At 38.9% G+C, this 17,480-nt stretch overlaps 1 protein-coding gene across 3 annotated transcripts in view; it reads left to right on the top strand.

Moving 5' to 3' along the window:
- The window catches only part of hydin (HYDIN axonemal central pair apparatus protein), a 69,664-nt gene that overhangs the window by 3,027 nt on the left and 49,157 nt on the right, over window positions 1-17,480 (top strand). For all 3 annotated transcript variants that reach the window (XM_071457702.1, XM_071457716.1, XM_071457709.1), the window contains exons 4-11: window positions 795-914; window positions 1,293-1,427; window positions 2,085-2,284; window positions 2,730-2,854; window positions 14,117-14,318; window positions 14,584-14,755; window positions 15,512-15,611; window positions 17,335-17,453. In XM_071457702.1, the coding sequence (XP_071313803.1) occupies window positions 795-914; window positions 1,293-1,427; window positions 2,085-2,284; window positions 2,730-2,854; window positions 14,117-14,318; window positions 14,584-14,755; window positions 15,512-15,611; window positions 17,335-17,453 (1,173 nt within the window). The remainder of the gene's footprint in view (window positions 1-794; window positions 915-1,292; window positions 1,428-2,084; window positions 2,285-2,729; window positions 2,855-14,116; window positions 14,319-14,583; window positions 14,756-15,511; window positions 15,612-17,334; window positions 17,454-17,480) is intronic.

Below are 17,480 nucleotides of genomic sequence, written 5' to 3' on the forward strand. Positions count from 1 at the left end.
ACCTGCAGGATCTTTTTAGGTCACCCTGAAAACATCATCCTGACAGCAAACTGCACACCTCAACTTACTCTACTATTTTCATGCTACGACTTGAAATGATATGATGATAAGATCAGATTAATATTAAGCAGGTACATTTTCTTATGCTTATATAATAGATAAATAATATGCATAACTTAACCTGAATTGAATGTATGTATTAGTTTAGTAGCTATGCTCGACTGTGCAGGGCTTAAAAGAGCACCCCTCCAGTTTTACACCTGAAGATTAGTTCACTTGGCTCGAGGAGTACTAGCCAGCCTGTGTAAACAGCTGTATAATGTCCTCTTTGGCTCTGGTGTGAGCTCTCCAAAGTCTGAGAAAATAACCCTGATCCTGTCATTAGAGTTATCTCAGATTGGGCTTCAGACTTTAAATTTACACTAAATACCTGCATAAAAAATATGAGGTGTGGATTTTGAAAGGCATCTGCATCAGCAAGGAGGTCCTAATGAAAAACTACTGACTATTAGTACCCTTAATACTACTTATAATCAGGATCATTCTTTTTTAAAAGTTTCATGTTGCTTAATTTAAAGTTAAATGAAATTCAAAATGCTGGAGTAAACTTTTAAAGAATGGAAGCTCAAGGTTTTAGTATATAATAAATGTTAATCAAGTTGAAAGTACTCATGGGCACTCATGCCTAAATGTCTGTTGTGAGCCCTCAAAGTGTCTGTGACACAAGTCAGTAATTATTTTTGGGGAATGCAGGTTTTGATTATTTCTTAGCGTTTGTGTGTGTGTGTTGTCAGCTGTCCTTGGTGGATATGGACAGACCGCTTTTCCAGCCCTACCCATCTGAGCTGGTCTTCCAGAACTTCACTCCTGCACAGACCTACAAGTTACCGCTACTCCTCCTGAACAATGACAAGGTGAGTGAATGAGTGATGAATAAGTAAACATTTACACAAACAACTTGGATGCTGAGCTGATGTTTCAATCAAGAACAGCTGTGAAATGCAAGAACAGCAACAGTCAAAGTGTTGGATAGCTCTGACCTTAGCAGCACAAAAAAGAGCTTCTGCTACATGTGTATGTTTGTGGGTGTGTGTGTAATGGGATGTTGGTTGTGTTGTGTAGAATGATTGGAAAAGGTCATGGGGGTTGGAGGAGATCTATTGCTTCAATTTCTACAAGACACCATCAAGTAATAATGAATAAATCATCACTTGTGTGTGTCCCTAGCTCTGTATTTGTTGCTGTGTGGAGCTTGCAAATTTATAAAGTTTGTGTGATGTTTTTTTGTCGAGGTTTCACGACAAGTGAAGCTGGAGATGCAGGACTCAGAGTATTTCCATGTGGTTGGTCCAAAGGATGCAGGTAGCAAGGTTGCATCAGGAATGTCTGCCACTTTCATTGTTTTCTTCACCCCGCAGGAGGAAAAGGTACTGGAGACAGAGGGGGGCTTGATTGCTTCATAGAATAATCACACACAGAAGGGCAGATTTAGAGAAGACAATGTCATATCATGGTAACATACACATAGGTTGATATAGAATTTAGATTAGATGAAGTTGTAATCAGACCTGCAGGGAGGCAGGAATAGGATGTGGGGAAGAATGTGAAATTAGAAAGAAACTCCAATTAAGTACTGAAGACAGGAATAGAGCAAGAATACATTGGTTAAATAAATGATATGAAAATAATTATAGATTATAAATTAAATGTATGCAGTTATTTTGCATTGATTATTTGTGCACAAATCTCTTTCAACAGCAAGGTCAGAGTCAGAAGGTTAAGGGTCAAAGGTCAGGCATTGAGTTACACCAGCACATCCTTTTATCATATCTTTTACTGATACTGTGAGCAAAAGTGAAAACTGAGAAGCAAAGGTCGAAAATGTTTAAAGTAATATAATCCCTTATGTTTGTCATAGCTATTTTAATTCGATCACCACACTTCCTAGATCCCACACAGATCCTAGGGATGGGTCTGTCAGTCTGTCTTACTGAAGTGGTGTGAACACATGTTAAATCAGAAAATACTACAAATAAGGGTTTCCTAGGTAACTACCTAAAAATGAAAAACATTCCTCCATTCAGGACTACCACCACAGACTGGTTTGTGTGACAGAGAGGGAGCGGTTTGAGGTCCCAGTCCGTGCCATTGGGCCACGTGCCATTCTTGACTTTCGAGATGAGCTTCATTTACCCCTCTGTCCAGTGAAAGCCTCCACACAGAGGACTCAGCTGGTCCGTAACATAGGAAACAGCAAGGCCAAGTTCAAGCTGCACACACAGAGGTTTGTACACAACAGGTTTATGTATGCTATGTTTGAGTAATTTCATGTATGATATTTACTATACTTATATGTACAATACTTAATTTATACATTAATTCACCAACCCAGAATCACAACTTGACAGCAAATATTTTTTCATAGCAAGTGTTCAACAACTATGTAACTTTACTTGGTATTAGGTAATTAATTAGCAGGAAATTACTATTGATTTGTTTTATTGAACATTGGGGTTTCTTCTGCCAGTTTCTAAAAGGACATTGCTTGTTGGCTTTTATATACATTGCATTTGGAAAGTTTTCAGACCCTTCAATTTTTTCACTTTTTTTTTTTATCTTGCAGCCTTATGACACATTCTAGGAAATAGAATGTCTGATTGTTAGTCCACACTGTGACATTCTATTCTATTCTATTCTATTCTATTCTATTCTATTCTATTCTATTCCAGGCCCTTCACAGTGACACCCTCCTCTGGGACTCTTGATATTGGTGAGAGCGTGCAGGTGACAGTGGATTTCCAACCCATGACCATAGGAGACCACCGCGAGGACCTCCTGCTGCACTACCATACTGGTGAGAGAAATTCTGGCCTCAAACTACAAAACGGTGCTACAAATAACTTAACAATAAGTTAAGCTTCTGATAACACTAGTGTCAATTGTAGAGTAGTTTAATTAATTGATTTCCCAAAGTAAAAGTATGAACACAAGGTAGTAAAATATTCATAGCTGACCTAATCAGCATATTCAGACTTTTTTTGCCTCCGCACCGGGGACAGCTGTGACTGGAGGCATTATGTTTTTGGGTTGTCCCTCTGTCCGTACGTCTCTAAGAGCATATATCCCATTATCGTGAGTGCGATAGCTCAGTAACACCTTAAGACAATTTCTTCTGATTTGGTACAAATAACACAACAACAGAAGGGGAGATCGTGAGTGTTTTTCCTGCAACTTTCCTGCAGGCATTAGTTCTGGTTTACAATCAGAATAACCTTGTTGTTGAAACTGTGAGTTTCTCGTCAGCTGTTATTTTTCCATCCAAGCATGTTTCTAGAAACTAAATTCCAGTATACTCTGAAAAGAGATGGTGAGTTTTCAGATGTTCTCTCTCTCATCTGCCAGAATGTGCTTCTCAATCTGTCTGTATGTGAAACTCTGTTTAACAGAAATTTTATTTTTTATGTGGCTTCAACAAATTCTGACAGTGTGATATGACTTTAACCATAAATGTCAAATATCAATATTCTATCAAAATAACTTTTTCCTTTTATAACACATATAAATATGCACACACAAACATGAACTCATACAGTGAGACTTCAAACTTTAAAGTGAAAAACAAGTGTTGCCACAACAACGTACATTGTCTCATTGTCTCATTATATCAGTTATGGCCTGGCAGACACATGCACAGACACAACAAATACCCACACACAGATGGAAGCAGAGATTTCCAGACTACCAAAGGAGTTTTTCATTTATCAGCTGTCTGGTGTGGAACTAAAAGGATGAATGTGTTAGTTATAATCACAGAGGTAAACACCTTAATAAGATTCTCTCTCTACAGCAACAGTGTCCCTCAAGCAGAACAGGACTGATAAACAGGCCCCACCATCAGCACACAAACACACACACACACACACACACACACACACACACACACACACACACACACACACACACACACACACACACACACACACACACACACAACACAATGGTTACTGTAATTTCCTCATTCCAGCTCAGGTTTTGTGTGTGTTTCTGTGTGTGTTTTACTGTCTCTGCTGCATATGTAGTCCTTATCTGTGTTTTCTATCCACATACCTATTCGTAGCAGCTCAGCACAAATAGATTCCCCGAGCTGATCCAATGAACTGCTCATTGTCTCCTTTCTAATTGTCTTCTTTCGGCTGCTTGATTTAAACCTAATATATGACTGTATGTGCAAGTATGAATGTTCAGAATAAGCCTTTTCTCCTAAGATTTACTAGATGAGTTGAAACTAATAAGGTACATTGGAACTCGTGTGCGTTTGTGTGTGTATGTGTTAATGTCTGCTTGGGGCCAAAGGTGAAATAAGTAATTGTATTGAAAGGAGAATCTATAACATCCGAAGGGAACTGGGCTGTGAACATGGTAGGGATTATGATCATAAAGATGTTGTGTGTTGTGTGGTAAAACATTTGATGAATAACAACAAAATTGCATTGTATTCATTAGTTTAAACTGTGTTTGTTCTCTTCTGTTATTCTGGTTCCAATGAATGGATTTTACTTTATGCATTACCATTGCTTTACCACCGCTTGTTTTAATACCGTACTGTAATTTTGCACTAGTTGTCATTCGTTTTTTAGGATAGCCTTGGCTTCCTTCACAATTAGCCAGACTCATCAACATCAAAGGCAAAAAGGCAAAGCTTTTGACTTTTCCTACACACACACAAGGGGATCAATTAGAAGTAGATGGGGAAAGTTGCTTGAAAACATCAGTGCATCGGTTTTGTCCTGTTCAGCAAAAATTGCATGAGATGATTTAACTGGGGTTTAAACAGCTCACCCCACTTTGAACACCCTAATGAATTTAAGGAAATATAGTATAGTCTATATATTTAGTCACTTGATGGATGGTAAACATTTATTGTTAAAAACAAAAAGTTTCAATGCAGTTTTTTCAGAACATCAGCCTACAGTAACTTGGCAAACTCTACCAAGTTCTATACTGTTCTTTGTTATGTTGGTAAAAGGGAAATTTCTAATTTCATATGTACTGAACAGCTGAACCCTGACAGCTGAAAATAGCAACAGCAAATAGGACTGGGTAGGTTGAACAATTGGATGCTTCAATCAGAATCAGATCAGCCACACTAGTGACCCAAGCTTCCCACATCACAGTCTCCTCTAAAGCTAGTTTCAGATTCTTTCTAATTTCAGAGACACACCTCCCAACGCTCATATACAGTAGAGCAGTTGTGTAACAGAAAATAAACAAACTTTTAGCTATGCATCTCCTTGGTAGATTTTTATTGTGTGTGAGTGGGAGGGAAAATTCAGTGGTATGCTGAAACAACACTCGTTCTGTTATCAGTAGTAGTCCTGAAACTCTACCACTACAAAGACATCGGAATTGCTCTGACTTCAAATTTATACATATTATACATTTGAGTTAATCATTTAATTATTGTGATGCCATTCCTGAGAGCAGAGAGAGATCAGATAAAATATTTAAGTGAAGCTCTTTAATGACAATATATCTCTGTGAATGAGTGATTTTGTTTGTATGTTTGTGTGTATGGAAAAGTGCAAAAAATTGAAAAAAAAAGTTGTCAGCACTCGCAGATAACTGTATAACACTTTTAATAGGCTAATGCACAGCAGCAGGAAGAAACAGATGCAATTCAGCTCTAGGCTTTTCTCAGCCTTTCTGAGGCACATGGGTGTGACCCATATTTAATGGCAGCCACAAACCTGATAGTGTTAGATACCATGTAAAACTCACATCAAAAGACAAATTCTGAGTAAGAAAAAAAGACAAATTCTGAATGAGAAAAACTGTAGCAAGCAGTATTAACAATAGGTCAAAAGAAGACAAATAGGGAATATATTGTTGTCACAACCAGATAAGTGAGCAGTTGATCAATCAACAACACAAACACAACACAAAATAAAAAAATGCATGTATGTAAACACGTTATATGAAAGATTTCCATAGAAAATTTGAATATGTGATATTTGACAGGATACAAATTAAAGGATGACTTTGGAAAATGAGTGAAAATACAGGTCTAGGGCAAGAATGGTCACTGAATGGTTTGATGAGTATGAAAATGATGTGAATCATATTCTATGGCTTTCACAGTCACCAGATTTCAACACCCATGGAAGATTTGGACCAATGCTCTTTCCAGCACCATCATCAAAACCCTGAATGAGGGAATATCTGTAGGAAGAATGCTGTTCAGGTGGAGTGTGGACCAACCAACACGTTACTGAGAAACTTTATGTTGGTTTTTCCTTTAATTTGTCACCCTGTCTGTAAATGAATAGTTTCCCTCATTTGAAATCCGTGAATTGCATTGCCATGATTAAAGGGGACAATTTTTCATATCGCCTCACAGAGGCAGGAAAGTGAGAGTTAGAGGTAGATACACATGTAGAGCTGCTCATGTAGTCTACCTATTGAAATGGAGCATAAGAGCTTAAGGGTAGTATCAGAAATTGGGATGAGAAGTCTCCTGCTGCCAGACACTTACATTTGACTGGCCACAGGGTTTGTAAATTATGGTTAATGGGTATTGAAGCAGTTAGGCCACTATAAAAGGGAAGAGATGAAACAAAGAGAGGCCTATTGGATACACTATTTACAGACTATCTTATTAGCTGTTTACAGAGTATATTAGGTGCTTAAATTAAGAATTTTCATTATCTTTTATTTAATTTAAAAGAAAATGATTACACATAGATAGGACCTGATGGAGGATCGCTTAGAAAGTACGCAAAAAAATAAAAATCTGTCTTTACAAGTCTGTCCCTTAAATTATGGGTGGGTTTACAAACCATCAGCCAACAATGGGGTCACTAGACAAGACGTGCCAATGTTTTCTGATATCACTTACAACCAGTGAGAAGGTACTAGTCAAAACTACTGAGTGTTGTTTAGGAGGAAGAGAATTGGGTGCTAAAAGATTAGCTCTATCTTTTTTGCAGGCCTTACACCAACACACATTTAAAATTCTTTGGTCATGATTCTTCTCTTGAAAACAGGTCATATCCCTGTCTCTTGAAGTCTTCCTCAGTGCTACAAATTATTTTTATTCTTAACAGTTGACTATAAGGCAAGCTTCTTTTCAGGCTGTGTGGGTGGTTACCGAAATAATGTAAATAGTTATTGCTATCTGTCTTTTAGCAAAAAACCGTAGACTGCAGTAACTCAGATTTGTTTACTCTCTCATCCAAAACAGACACTGATACTCTACTTATATCGACTGTGAATGTGATAGTGGCCAATCTAGAGTTTAGATACTCCTCAAATGCTTCCAGTACCACTGAATACAGAAATGACGTGCCATGTTTCTACATAAATAGGCAGGTCTGCTGAAGGAGTGGCAACAGTAGCAGTGTTCAGCAGCATTAAGCTTTTATAGTGGGAGGGATAGCCCAGGTCCAGAACACCACTTACAGCCCATCAAGAGACTATCATTTTTAATTTAGCACCTTTTCCAGACTCCCTCACTCTCATGTATGTTTCAGGTCAGCAAGGTTTTACTCTGCTGAGGGGCCATTGGAGACTTCAACATAAGCTGGCAGATGTAGCCTGTGTGTGCGTGTGAGCATTAATGTGCTGTGTGTCAGTTTGCATGTACAGTACACCATAGTATTTCGAGCTGGCACACACTGTGTCTTTATTTCCCTTTGTCAGTTAAAAGTCAGTGAAGCTTTGAAAAATAATAGTTTGCTTAGCTCACTTGTTTTCCTTTATTGGTGTGTTAGACAATCCTTGTTCTGTCTTAAAAGTGAGTAGAGACTCTTTGATGCTCCAGTAACCTCCCCTCCCTGCTTCCCTCCATCACACCCCCCTCCTCCTCTGTCACTGCTGCTGATTTAAATGAAAAGACAGACAGCTCTTAGGGAGCTTGAGGCATCTGCTTTGACAGGGCTATAGCACCGAGGGGACTTTAGCACAGCAGCCTTTTAGACAAGCAGCACACACACACACACACACACACACACACACACACAAAAAAAAACAAGCAAGCAGCTCATAAACAAACAAACAACCTCAAATGTAAGTACATGTATGTACATCCACACAACACACACACACACATACATGCACACACACAAAAAAAAGTAAGCAGCTCATAAACAAACACACAACCTCAAATATAAGTACCTGCATGTGCGTCCACACAATACATACACACACACACACACACACACACACACACATACACACTGAGGAGCTGCTGTTTGTGCTGCAATCTAACTGTGCACATAGAGAAATTATGGGAAAAGAAAGGAGGACGGTGGACAGCTATGATGAAAGCTTAGCAATAAGCTGCAGCTCTCCCTGCCTTTCAGCTGCTGTCATAGCACCCGGATGCTGGAAGATAATTGCTTTTCTCTCTGTATTCCCCAATCTTTCCTTCTCCTTCATTTCCTTCGATCACTCATCCTCTGTCATCTATGCTCTCTTCTCTCCCTTGTTCTTCATATGATGATATTTCACAGCTTCGTAGTCTGTCTTTCTTCCAGAGTGAAAGCAAAGAACTGGCCTTCCTGTGGGACTTTGCCATGCTGTTTTGTATTCCTCCTCCCTGCCTCTAGGTACATGATGGAAAAGATGATTGGCCTGTTGGAAGCAAACGTTAGCACTCCTTGAATTCGAATGTTTTTTTACTGTAGGACACACAGTCATGGTCAGTCACCACTGTTGCTCTGTCGATGCATTTAAAAGCTAAAGAAATCTTTCATGTTACTGAGAAATGAGAGAAGAAGAAAGGAATCTCAGGTACCAATTAATCACTACTGATCACTCGTGTCAAAGCTCAGGCAGAGATGGATTACAAGTTCTCTAATTCAGTCTGCACTGAGTAGGACCTGAAACTTAATGGGTTGGTTTATCCTATGAAAACTCAACACATTTTCTTATTATTGTGGGAGATGCATCTTTTGAATTTGGTTGATTCATCTTTGAATTTCATGCTTCTCTTTCATATGAAGTGTAGTATATTCAGTCATTGACTGGTCAGGACACCTGTCCTTATGTCTTTGCATTGACCAGTGAAGATGGATTTCACAATCACCTTTCTGACTTACAAGGTTTTAAATGGACCGTCTCCTTCGTAAATCTTCAGTCTTATTACTCCATACACTCAGTCACTCCCTTTACTGATGCTGGTTACTTAGCTCCAAGATCTAATAAAAAGTATCTTGGGGGTAGAACCTTTGCTTCTCTTCTTTGGGCTAAATTCTTTATGCAAATTCAGGAAGTAGGCTCTGTTGAGATTTTCAAATCTAGGCTTATTTCCCTATGCTATGTGATCCCTCTTAATGTCACTGGCTGGGTAATCATTGGACTGATTCTACTTTAGCAACATTCTGACTTTACCTCTTTTTTGTTACTCTTGCTGTACAGTATAACCTTTTTTATTTCCCTACCTCACCTCACCTTACCTCACCTCAGCTTTTTATATTAACATCCTTACCTGGATGTTTGGGATGTGTCTGGGTCTCATTGCTGTCTGTCTGATGGTATATTTATCCTAAGTGTGTGGAGTCTAAATAAACTGAGGTCAAAGTTTAAAATCAAGTTCAATTGATTTGATAAGTGCCAGCTTATGTGCCAGCTCATTTGTTATTGTGTATGTGCAGCACTCCAGTTCAGATTCTGACACAAACAAGGTCTAGAGGTAACAAATATAATGGTTGGATTTCTGTCTTGTGTATTGTTTCTGTCATCGTCCTTGCTGCGTGTTGAGTGTGATGAATAAGTGTCTTTTTGTTGTCATTGTGGGAACCAATCAGCAAGGATGAAAATATTGGGCTATTCACACTGTGTTGGGTGTTTGTGACACTGAATAAAAAAGCAGGCTATATGGCTGTTGGGTCATTTTCATACCAGTTTTACATACCCTAGCCCACACCACCTATAGGGAAGGACATGTTGATGATGCCTCCTGCAGGCAAAGAAAGAAATAGCTTCTGCTATTAAATAGTTGCTCAACTTGCACAGAGGCAATCGGTGTTCAGTCTTCCAGCAGGTTCTCTCATCTCTGCAGAGGACTTCTGCAGCTCTGTTCGAATGACATTGGGTTCTTGGTCACCTCCCTGACTGAGGCCGGACTTGTCTCATTACTCCATTTGGCCAGATGACCAACTCTAGAGTCCTTAAGATCCCTGATGGTTCCAAACTTCCTCCATTTCATAATTATTAAGGTCATTTTTCTCCTGGGAACACTCAGAGCTTTAGAAATGGTTTTATACCCTTGCCCTGATATCTGCCTTGCCACAATTTGGCTTGACCTGACATGCAGTGTGAATTGTGGAACCATATATACCCATGTGTGTGCCTTTTAAAACTATGTCCAAATAATTCAGTTTATCACAGATCCAGTCAAGTTCTAGACACTTCTCAAGGACAGTTAAAGCAAATGGGATGCTCCTGGTCACAATTTGGAGTGCACAGCAAATAGTCTTTTGTAATACTTTTATAAATAAGAGATTTCAGTTCTTCATTTAAATGAATTTGCAAAAAACCTAAAAATCAGGGAATTTTATACATTTGAACATAAATCTGCAAAAGTGAAGTGATCCACTGTATCAACTCGAAAAATATACTATTGGCTACAGAGAAAATTAAATTAAAAAAATAATAAAAACAATGACACAATCATGTGTATCATACATTCAAGCAAAATGACACAAAATATCAAATATATATACTAATATAATATTTAATTATTCTTGACAAAAAAGCCAAACAGACATTCAAACAACCACTAACAAATTAATTAATAAATAAACTGATGTTTTACATTATTATATCACATTTAACTCCAGTGTATTTTAAATACTCAAAGAGGGATATAGTTCAGTCTGTGGCTGTAAAACACCAAATATTAGCTTGTAAAGAGTTTCTAAATTAATTGTATTTGATGTCAGCTGCTTCTGTAACAGTAGCCATTACAAGTCATATGTAAGAAGATTTTTCTGTTGGTGCTGCAGGCTGGAGACAAACTGCAGGTCCTTCACAACTGGATGAATGTGCTGTGCCTCGTTTTGGGCACTTTGCATCAGTGACACAGTGTCCTTGTTTATTTCAATATTCTTAGATCAGTGGAAGTGCAATGGTATCATTTCAGTCCCAAAATTTTTGCACTGTCAAACCTGAGTCAAGTTTCTGTTAATTGGCCAAGAGGAGGATTTCACTTATTGTCCTGCAGAGAAACAGTCAGTCCTCCAAAATGTTTGCCATGTATTGAATCTGCATTTCAGGGCAATTGTATCTCAGTCACAGTGAGTTGAGCTCTCATTGTGTTTGGGGCCAAAGGAAAAACATGGGAAGATAAATTTGTAAGCAAGAAGTAATTAATGGCAAGTCTCCATGGTTGTTTTGGCTAAGAACAAATGCTGAAAAGCACTATCAAAATTAAATGAAATACTGGACTGCTTTCTGATGATAAAATCCCCCTTGTTGCTTTGATCCCAGTTTTCATTTCTAGTGATTTTATTGACCAAGGTATCTGTGTTTTAATTGGTCTTAGGGAAATGTATGAAAGGAATTATGTGCTACGGAAACACACAGAGAGGAGAACCCTGTAGAGTTCAGTACTCAGTATTCAGAATTCAGACATTGTCTTATATTGTATCCAGATAGGTTCCCTGTGTGTGTTGGGTTGGACTTATAAATGATATATAAATGTTTTTCTACATGCTAAAGCTCCATTCCCTCTGATTTGAATGTAAACAAACACTCACTAAATTTACATAAGGCCTTATTCTTGGTGGCTTTATACAAAACTTAACTTTGCATCTTATTTTGTTGCTTGTTATTGTTGCTCTTTCTCTCACTGTTGAAAGTGTGCACACTGTGATGGCGGCAACATGTTACTACCACAGAGACTTCATTAGATGTCGTACTCACCATCAAGGTTTTTGTCTCTTGAAGCTTGTGGTTTTGAAACTTTACACCAGAGGTCCATATTTTGTAAAGGGTTGTCATGGGAAATCATATTTACTTTAAATCTTTTACATTATAATTTCAACCTTTCACTTTCATTCAGCCTGATGTATTTCACATTGTTGCATTTGGTGGCAGCATAATTAAATAAGTTGTTTGGATGCCAGTTTTTCAGGGTATTTTAAAAACCATTTAATCTCTTTGCATGGTTCCTTTTGATCCAGATTCAGTCTTTCTAAGCTACACTCTGCAGTGTGTCCTTGACTTCACTCTGACTTCCTCCTTTTTTCCCAGCCCACATTAGGTCTGAGACTCCCAGAGGAGCAGCAGTGGCTGGTCAATGGATAGGATTTTGTTGTGCTTGGCAGCTCCCAGTTGAAAACCTTCTTTCCCCCATACAACTGCATTTTAAGACATTTTTATTAATCAAGTCTTAGCTCCAAGTCAACTTTGTTTTTAAATTAGCAGTAAAAAAACAAGTAGACCTTCTGTTAATGTGCAGTTTTGCAAACATGGGACATAGAGACAAAACTATCAAAAAGACTTATGACGGACTCCTTAGACTGAGACATTTAGACATGACTTGTCACACAATGTAACAATACAGCCACATCATGGCTCCCTGTTTTGAGAGTACAATTTAATAAAATTTACAAAAAGCCCCAACTCCCTCACCTACACCCAATTCCTGTCAATGAAGAAAAGCTATGACATACAGTAACTGTGTCTGTGTGTTTTGGGAGAGAGGGCGGGGCTTGTTGCATTGCGATTAATTTCAAAAATACTTAACGCGTTAAAATAAATTAACGCAATTAACGCCGCCGCAGTTTTGTTTACTTCCTGCGTGGGCGCTGACCTCTGACACGGAAGCCGCGGGGCTCATACTTGCAGCCAGAGACGCGCTGAACACGGAGGCGAGCGGTGAGGGAGTCTTAGGCGGAAAATTTCAATTCAAAAAGCTGCTCGACGGAACTGTTTTGAAAACAAAAGTAATATGCACAGTTTGCAAAGCCGAATTTAGTTATCACATGAGCAATTCGTCATTACAATATCACCTTAATGCAAAACATCCGATGGAAACCTATTTGTTTCTATGGACACTTTCTCAGGCACAACATAGATCATATTTTATCAACACTTGTATACGCCAGTTTATCTTGGTGATTATCTAAGTTGAGCCTTGATTTTGAAATCAAGTTGCACTTTATGAGCCTGAGTTTTCTCTTTGAAACTACATAGTTCTGTGCAGTTTTGTGTTAAGATGCTATGAAACAGTGGTGTTTGATATATACACCCTTTGTGACTACTCATTAATTTGGTGATTTATTTTACATTTAAATATGCCCTAGAAGAAGCTTTAGTCTTTAGAGGGAAAATATACTTTTAATTGTGATTAATCGCGATTAATTCATTTCAAAATGTGCGATTAATTAGTTAATTTTTTTAATCGATTGACAGCCCTAGTTTTTATTGCTTTGCTTTTCAATATTAGTAAAGTATAACTATTTTTACTAAATGTATAACTATATACCTTCTTCGCTTCAACCCCTACTTTCCTATATAGTGTCTATGGTTACTGTTTATGGTTATAATATCTCTCACAGATTTGAACTATATAAGCATTTACCACGTTCTTGTTGTGTTGTTTTTGGTGATTCAGCATGTGGCATCACTTTAATCCTGTGAATCCTTAACACGTAAATGATTCTCTGGACAGTGGTACTTTGAAAGGCCCAGTGAAACCACTTATGTTTGTTTTGACGCAGCAAACAAAAGCAATCTTTCATGCTTTTACTTGCAGCTGTTAATATTCAAGCTGTGTGAAGAGCACATCTCATAACAATGCCATGTTCATGGCATGCATCTTGACAGACCAAGGTTTTACAGATGTTTGTAGTTTTGCCAGCTTGGTTACAGGCTTCTGAAATTTCACCCACATCTCAGATGGTTTCAGGAATTCAGTTTTATGAATAAATGTTTAAATCAAATAAGACAAAATTAAATGGCACCTCATTATCTTAGTCACAACTCGCGTGTCCCACTCAAGGGAATAATGAATAGCTCATAATCAAAAGTCTAAAATCTACCAGTGTTATCTGAGCATGGACGTGTGTGTTTATACATCTGCATGTGTTTTTGTATTTCTTCTGCCTAGGTGAGGGTGTGTACATCAGCTTGTATGGGGCCTGTGAAGAACTGAACATTCATCTTGAGCCTGACTCCGTCTTGTTGAAGAAGACTTACATCTCTCTGGCCAACGCACACACGGTGTCTCTCACCAACAGCAGTGATGTGCCTCTTCAGTACTGCTGGTCAGTGTGGCCCAGCCAGGAAGAGGAGGAGCTGAGCTTATTGAGGTTTGTATGTATGCATGCACACAAGAGGAGACAGACAATACAAGACTGTGATTTTTAATTGATTTTTATTTAAAGTTAGAGGTTGAATTACCTGCTGTGCTCTACTTCTTTTTTATCACAGCTTTTGTTGCCAGAAATAGCTCAGGTGTAAATCACTTTCTTTCTGTTGGTGACTCTTTTCTCTTCTTCTGCATCTTTTCTCTATGACTCTCCTTGTCTCTCTCTGTGTTTTGCCCTTCACCTTCCCTCCCTCCCTCCCCCATAGGGAGAGCTCAGTACTCCAGAGGAAGGAGGAGGAGCGGCCGCAGTGTGAGTCAGACCCCACAGTGAACCAACGCCTCCCGCTGTTGGCCAGAGACCTGCAGGAATGTAGAAGCCAGGCTGCAAAGGACCACCTCTTGACCCTCTCACACAGCTGCATAACTGTGGAGCCAGCGGTGTGTTTGCGTGTGTCTGTTTTCTTGTCTCTCTGTGTTGTCTCCCTCTTACAGCCTGGTGGCTACAGAGACACAAATGGGTTCTGATAATCTGAAAAGATCGTATCTGAGATTAGATCTGTCACAGATAGTTAAGATTCATCTCTGCTATTTGCATGTAAATCTAGTCTGACTCCTCAGTAACAGAGGGGTCACGATCTGGGCCCTTTCTGCCCAGGGACCTTCAGGTAACCTGACCTGTTCTGACACTGCCACCCCTCTTTTCTGCCAGTGTCTCCTCTGCTCAGCTCACCCAGGTTCCCTAGACAGAGGGAGAGGGAAGACAAATGAAAAACATGGAGAGGGCAGGAGGGTGTGAAAGGGCGGAGGGAGAGAGTAAACAGTCTGTAGGCGAGTCAACAAACTAAACTTTGAGAGGACATTTTAGAGAAATGGTCAGCAGTCTACACACGTCCTGTGCACCACCAACCCACACACACACAGGTATTAGTAGGTGTTAGATGCAGTTAATGGGTGTTCAGAGCCTGACTGAACTTGTTATCAACTTCCATATTGTTTTCTACATTACTTGCAGTTCATTTTTCCCCTTTTGTCTATCACACTATCAGGCTGTCAGTGACATAAACTCTTAAAGACCCTTGAACCCACCTATATTTCTCTCTGTGAGAAGATTTGCATTTGCAGTGTAGAATCATGTCTGCTTTTTGTCCTTTCTGTAAAATAATAGTTTTTCCTTTTTGTCTTAATGTGGCCCAGGAAGGTGAAATATGGCCCAATGCAACTGCACAGTTCAACATTGTCTTCAAGCCTGAGGAGGCCAAGCTGTACCAACAAACCGTATATTGTGATGTCACAGGTCAGTGTCTAGCTAGACGATACATCACTCATTTTGGGTTTCACATCAAAAACACAGTAGTGCATGTATCTTTACAATACTGTAACAATTCTCAATCTTCAGTTTTTAGCCACACTAACAGCATTTAACATGAAATCTTGTACAAAACTTCCCCTTCCCCAGAGTCCTGCATGGAAGCATAGTCACTGTTAACACGTGCCTCATAGATATCTAGCATGGTTGCAGGTACTTTGTCTTTCTGCCAATGGCAAAGGTCAGACAATTACCTTACTTGCCGCAAACTACACAACCGCGAACAACCATCAGGAAATGAAATGTAATTCCATGCTGCTATGTATGGACATAAATTAAAATTTATGTTTCAATTCACATTGGATATTCCTTTCAGTATGTCTTTGAGGTGAAATACAAGCCTCACTGTCACACCTATTCTTCAAAATTCCCTCTGCACCATCATCCAAAACTTATTCATCAGCTTAGTAGCATGCATTCACGGAAGTGGTCCAAGAAAATACAAAATTGAGTACAAGTGATTTACCACATGACTTCCACAACTCTTCCACCCTAAATTTGCGTTTTGTCTGTTCTAGCAACGTTTACAGTCTTATACACAAAGACAATATGTGTAGGGAACAAAGTTTAATCAGTAGGTCATTTAATGTCTAATCTACTAAAAAATAAGGAGCCATTTCTAGTATATCTGATAGCCCTGAGATAAATATGGGTTTGAGTTTGGGAATATGTGATCAAATTATGACAGGCTGATGTGTATTAAGGCTTACACTTGAAGCAGTTTTATAGGGACACAGCATGTTTGTTGAACCAAAACCCTCAGAACCAGAGGACAACTCCTTTCTTTTGTGTGTTCTTCAACACCTTGGAATTGTTTTTTTTAAAACTTCAAACAGACTGTACCCCCCTGCTCCAAATCAATAGTTTTGGCTTTCTCATAAAAGATCCTCATTCCCTCAGTGGGTTGTGCCTCAATGCAGACAAAGGTTAGAAAGACAAGTCTGGGTCTATTTCTGAGTCTATTTACTTATTGTCAGAGGACAACTACGCCTCTATCTATGTCTCTTTTATGTTCTCCTCTCATTCAGTATATGATGGCCACAATCAAACTTTGTCGAAACACCCCTAACCACTGGAGGACCCATTGCTACTTTACATTAGACAATCCAGTCATGAGGCACTCGTATATTCATCTCACCCCTGTGGTAGTAAAAGGTTGTTGGCAAATTTGCATGTGGTCTTCATGTGTGTCTTCTGAGCCGGAGGCTGGATTTACATTAATTTCCATGCTTTCTGAGGCAGGTGATGACCTGAGCAAGACAAAGTTCAGGAGACTACTGTTCACTGATTCCTCACTTTACAAAAAGATGTAAAAGCTTACTAAGCAAAACTGAATGATAGACCTCCCATACCCAAGTTTACAAGGACAGAAATAGAAACAGCTGTAGCCAATAAACTGTTTTGCAAGTAGTTTAGACAGTTTGTATTTGGACTAATTTTTGATTCAACTAGAAGCATACAAGCAACTTTTCCACTTGCATAAAATTAGTGTTTGCTATGTCCATTACTGCTTGAGAGACAATTTATCTCTCTTAACCTTAAATTGAGACTTTTTACATATTTTCATTGTTACACTTCCCATCTTGTTATTTTTCTTTGACTCTGTCTCTTCTCTGTCTATGACCTTGTAATGACCTTTGTCTGTCCTCAGGCCGTGAATCTCGGTTACCTCTCACAATTGAGGGTGCAGGCGTGGGACCTGAACTCCAGCTCAACTATAATCTGATAGATATAAAGAATGTGTTCATTGGTGACAAAAACTGTTATGAGGTAAGAATACTAAGCCAAAGTAATATC

The sequence above is a fragment of the Trachinotus anak genome, unplaced genomic scaffold (assembly GCF_046630095.1).
Source record: "Trachinotus anak isolate AG129_WGS33_773 ecotype Australia unplaced genomic scaffold, CSIRO_AGI_Tana_v1 ptg000002l, whole genome shotgun sequence".
In the NCBI taxonomy this organism is placed as follows: Eukaryota; Metazoa; Chordata; class Actinopteri; order Carangiformes; family Carangidae; genus Trachinotus; species Trachinotus anak.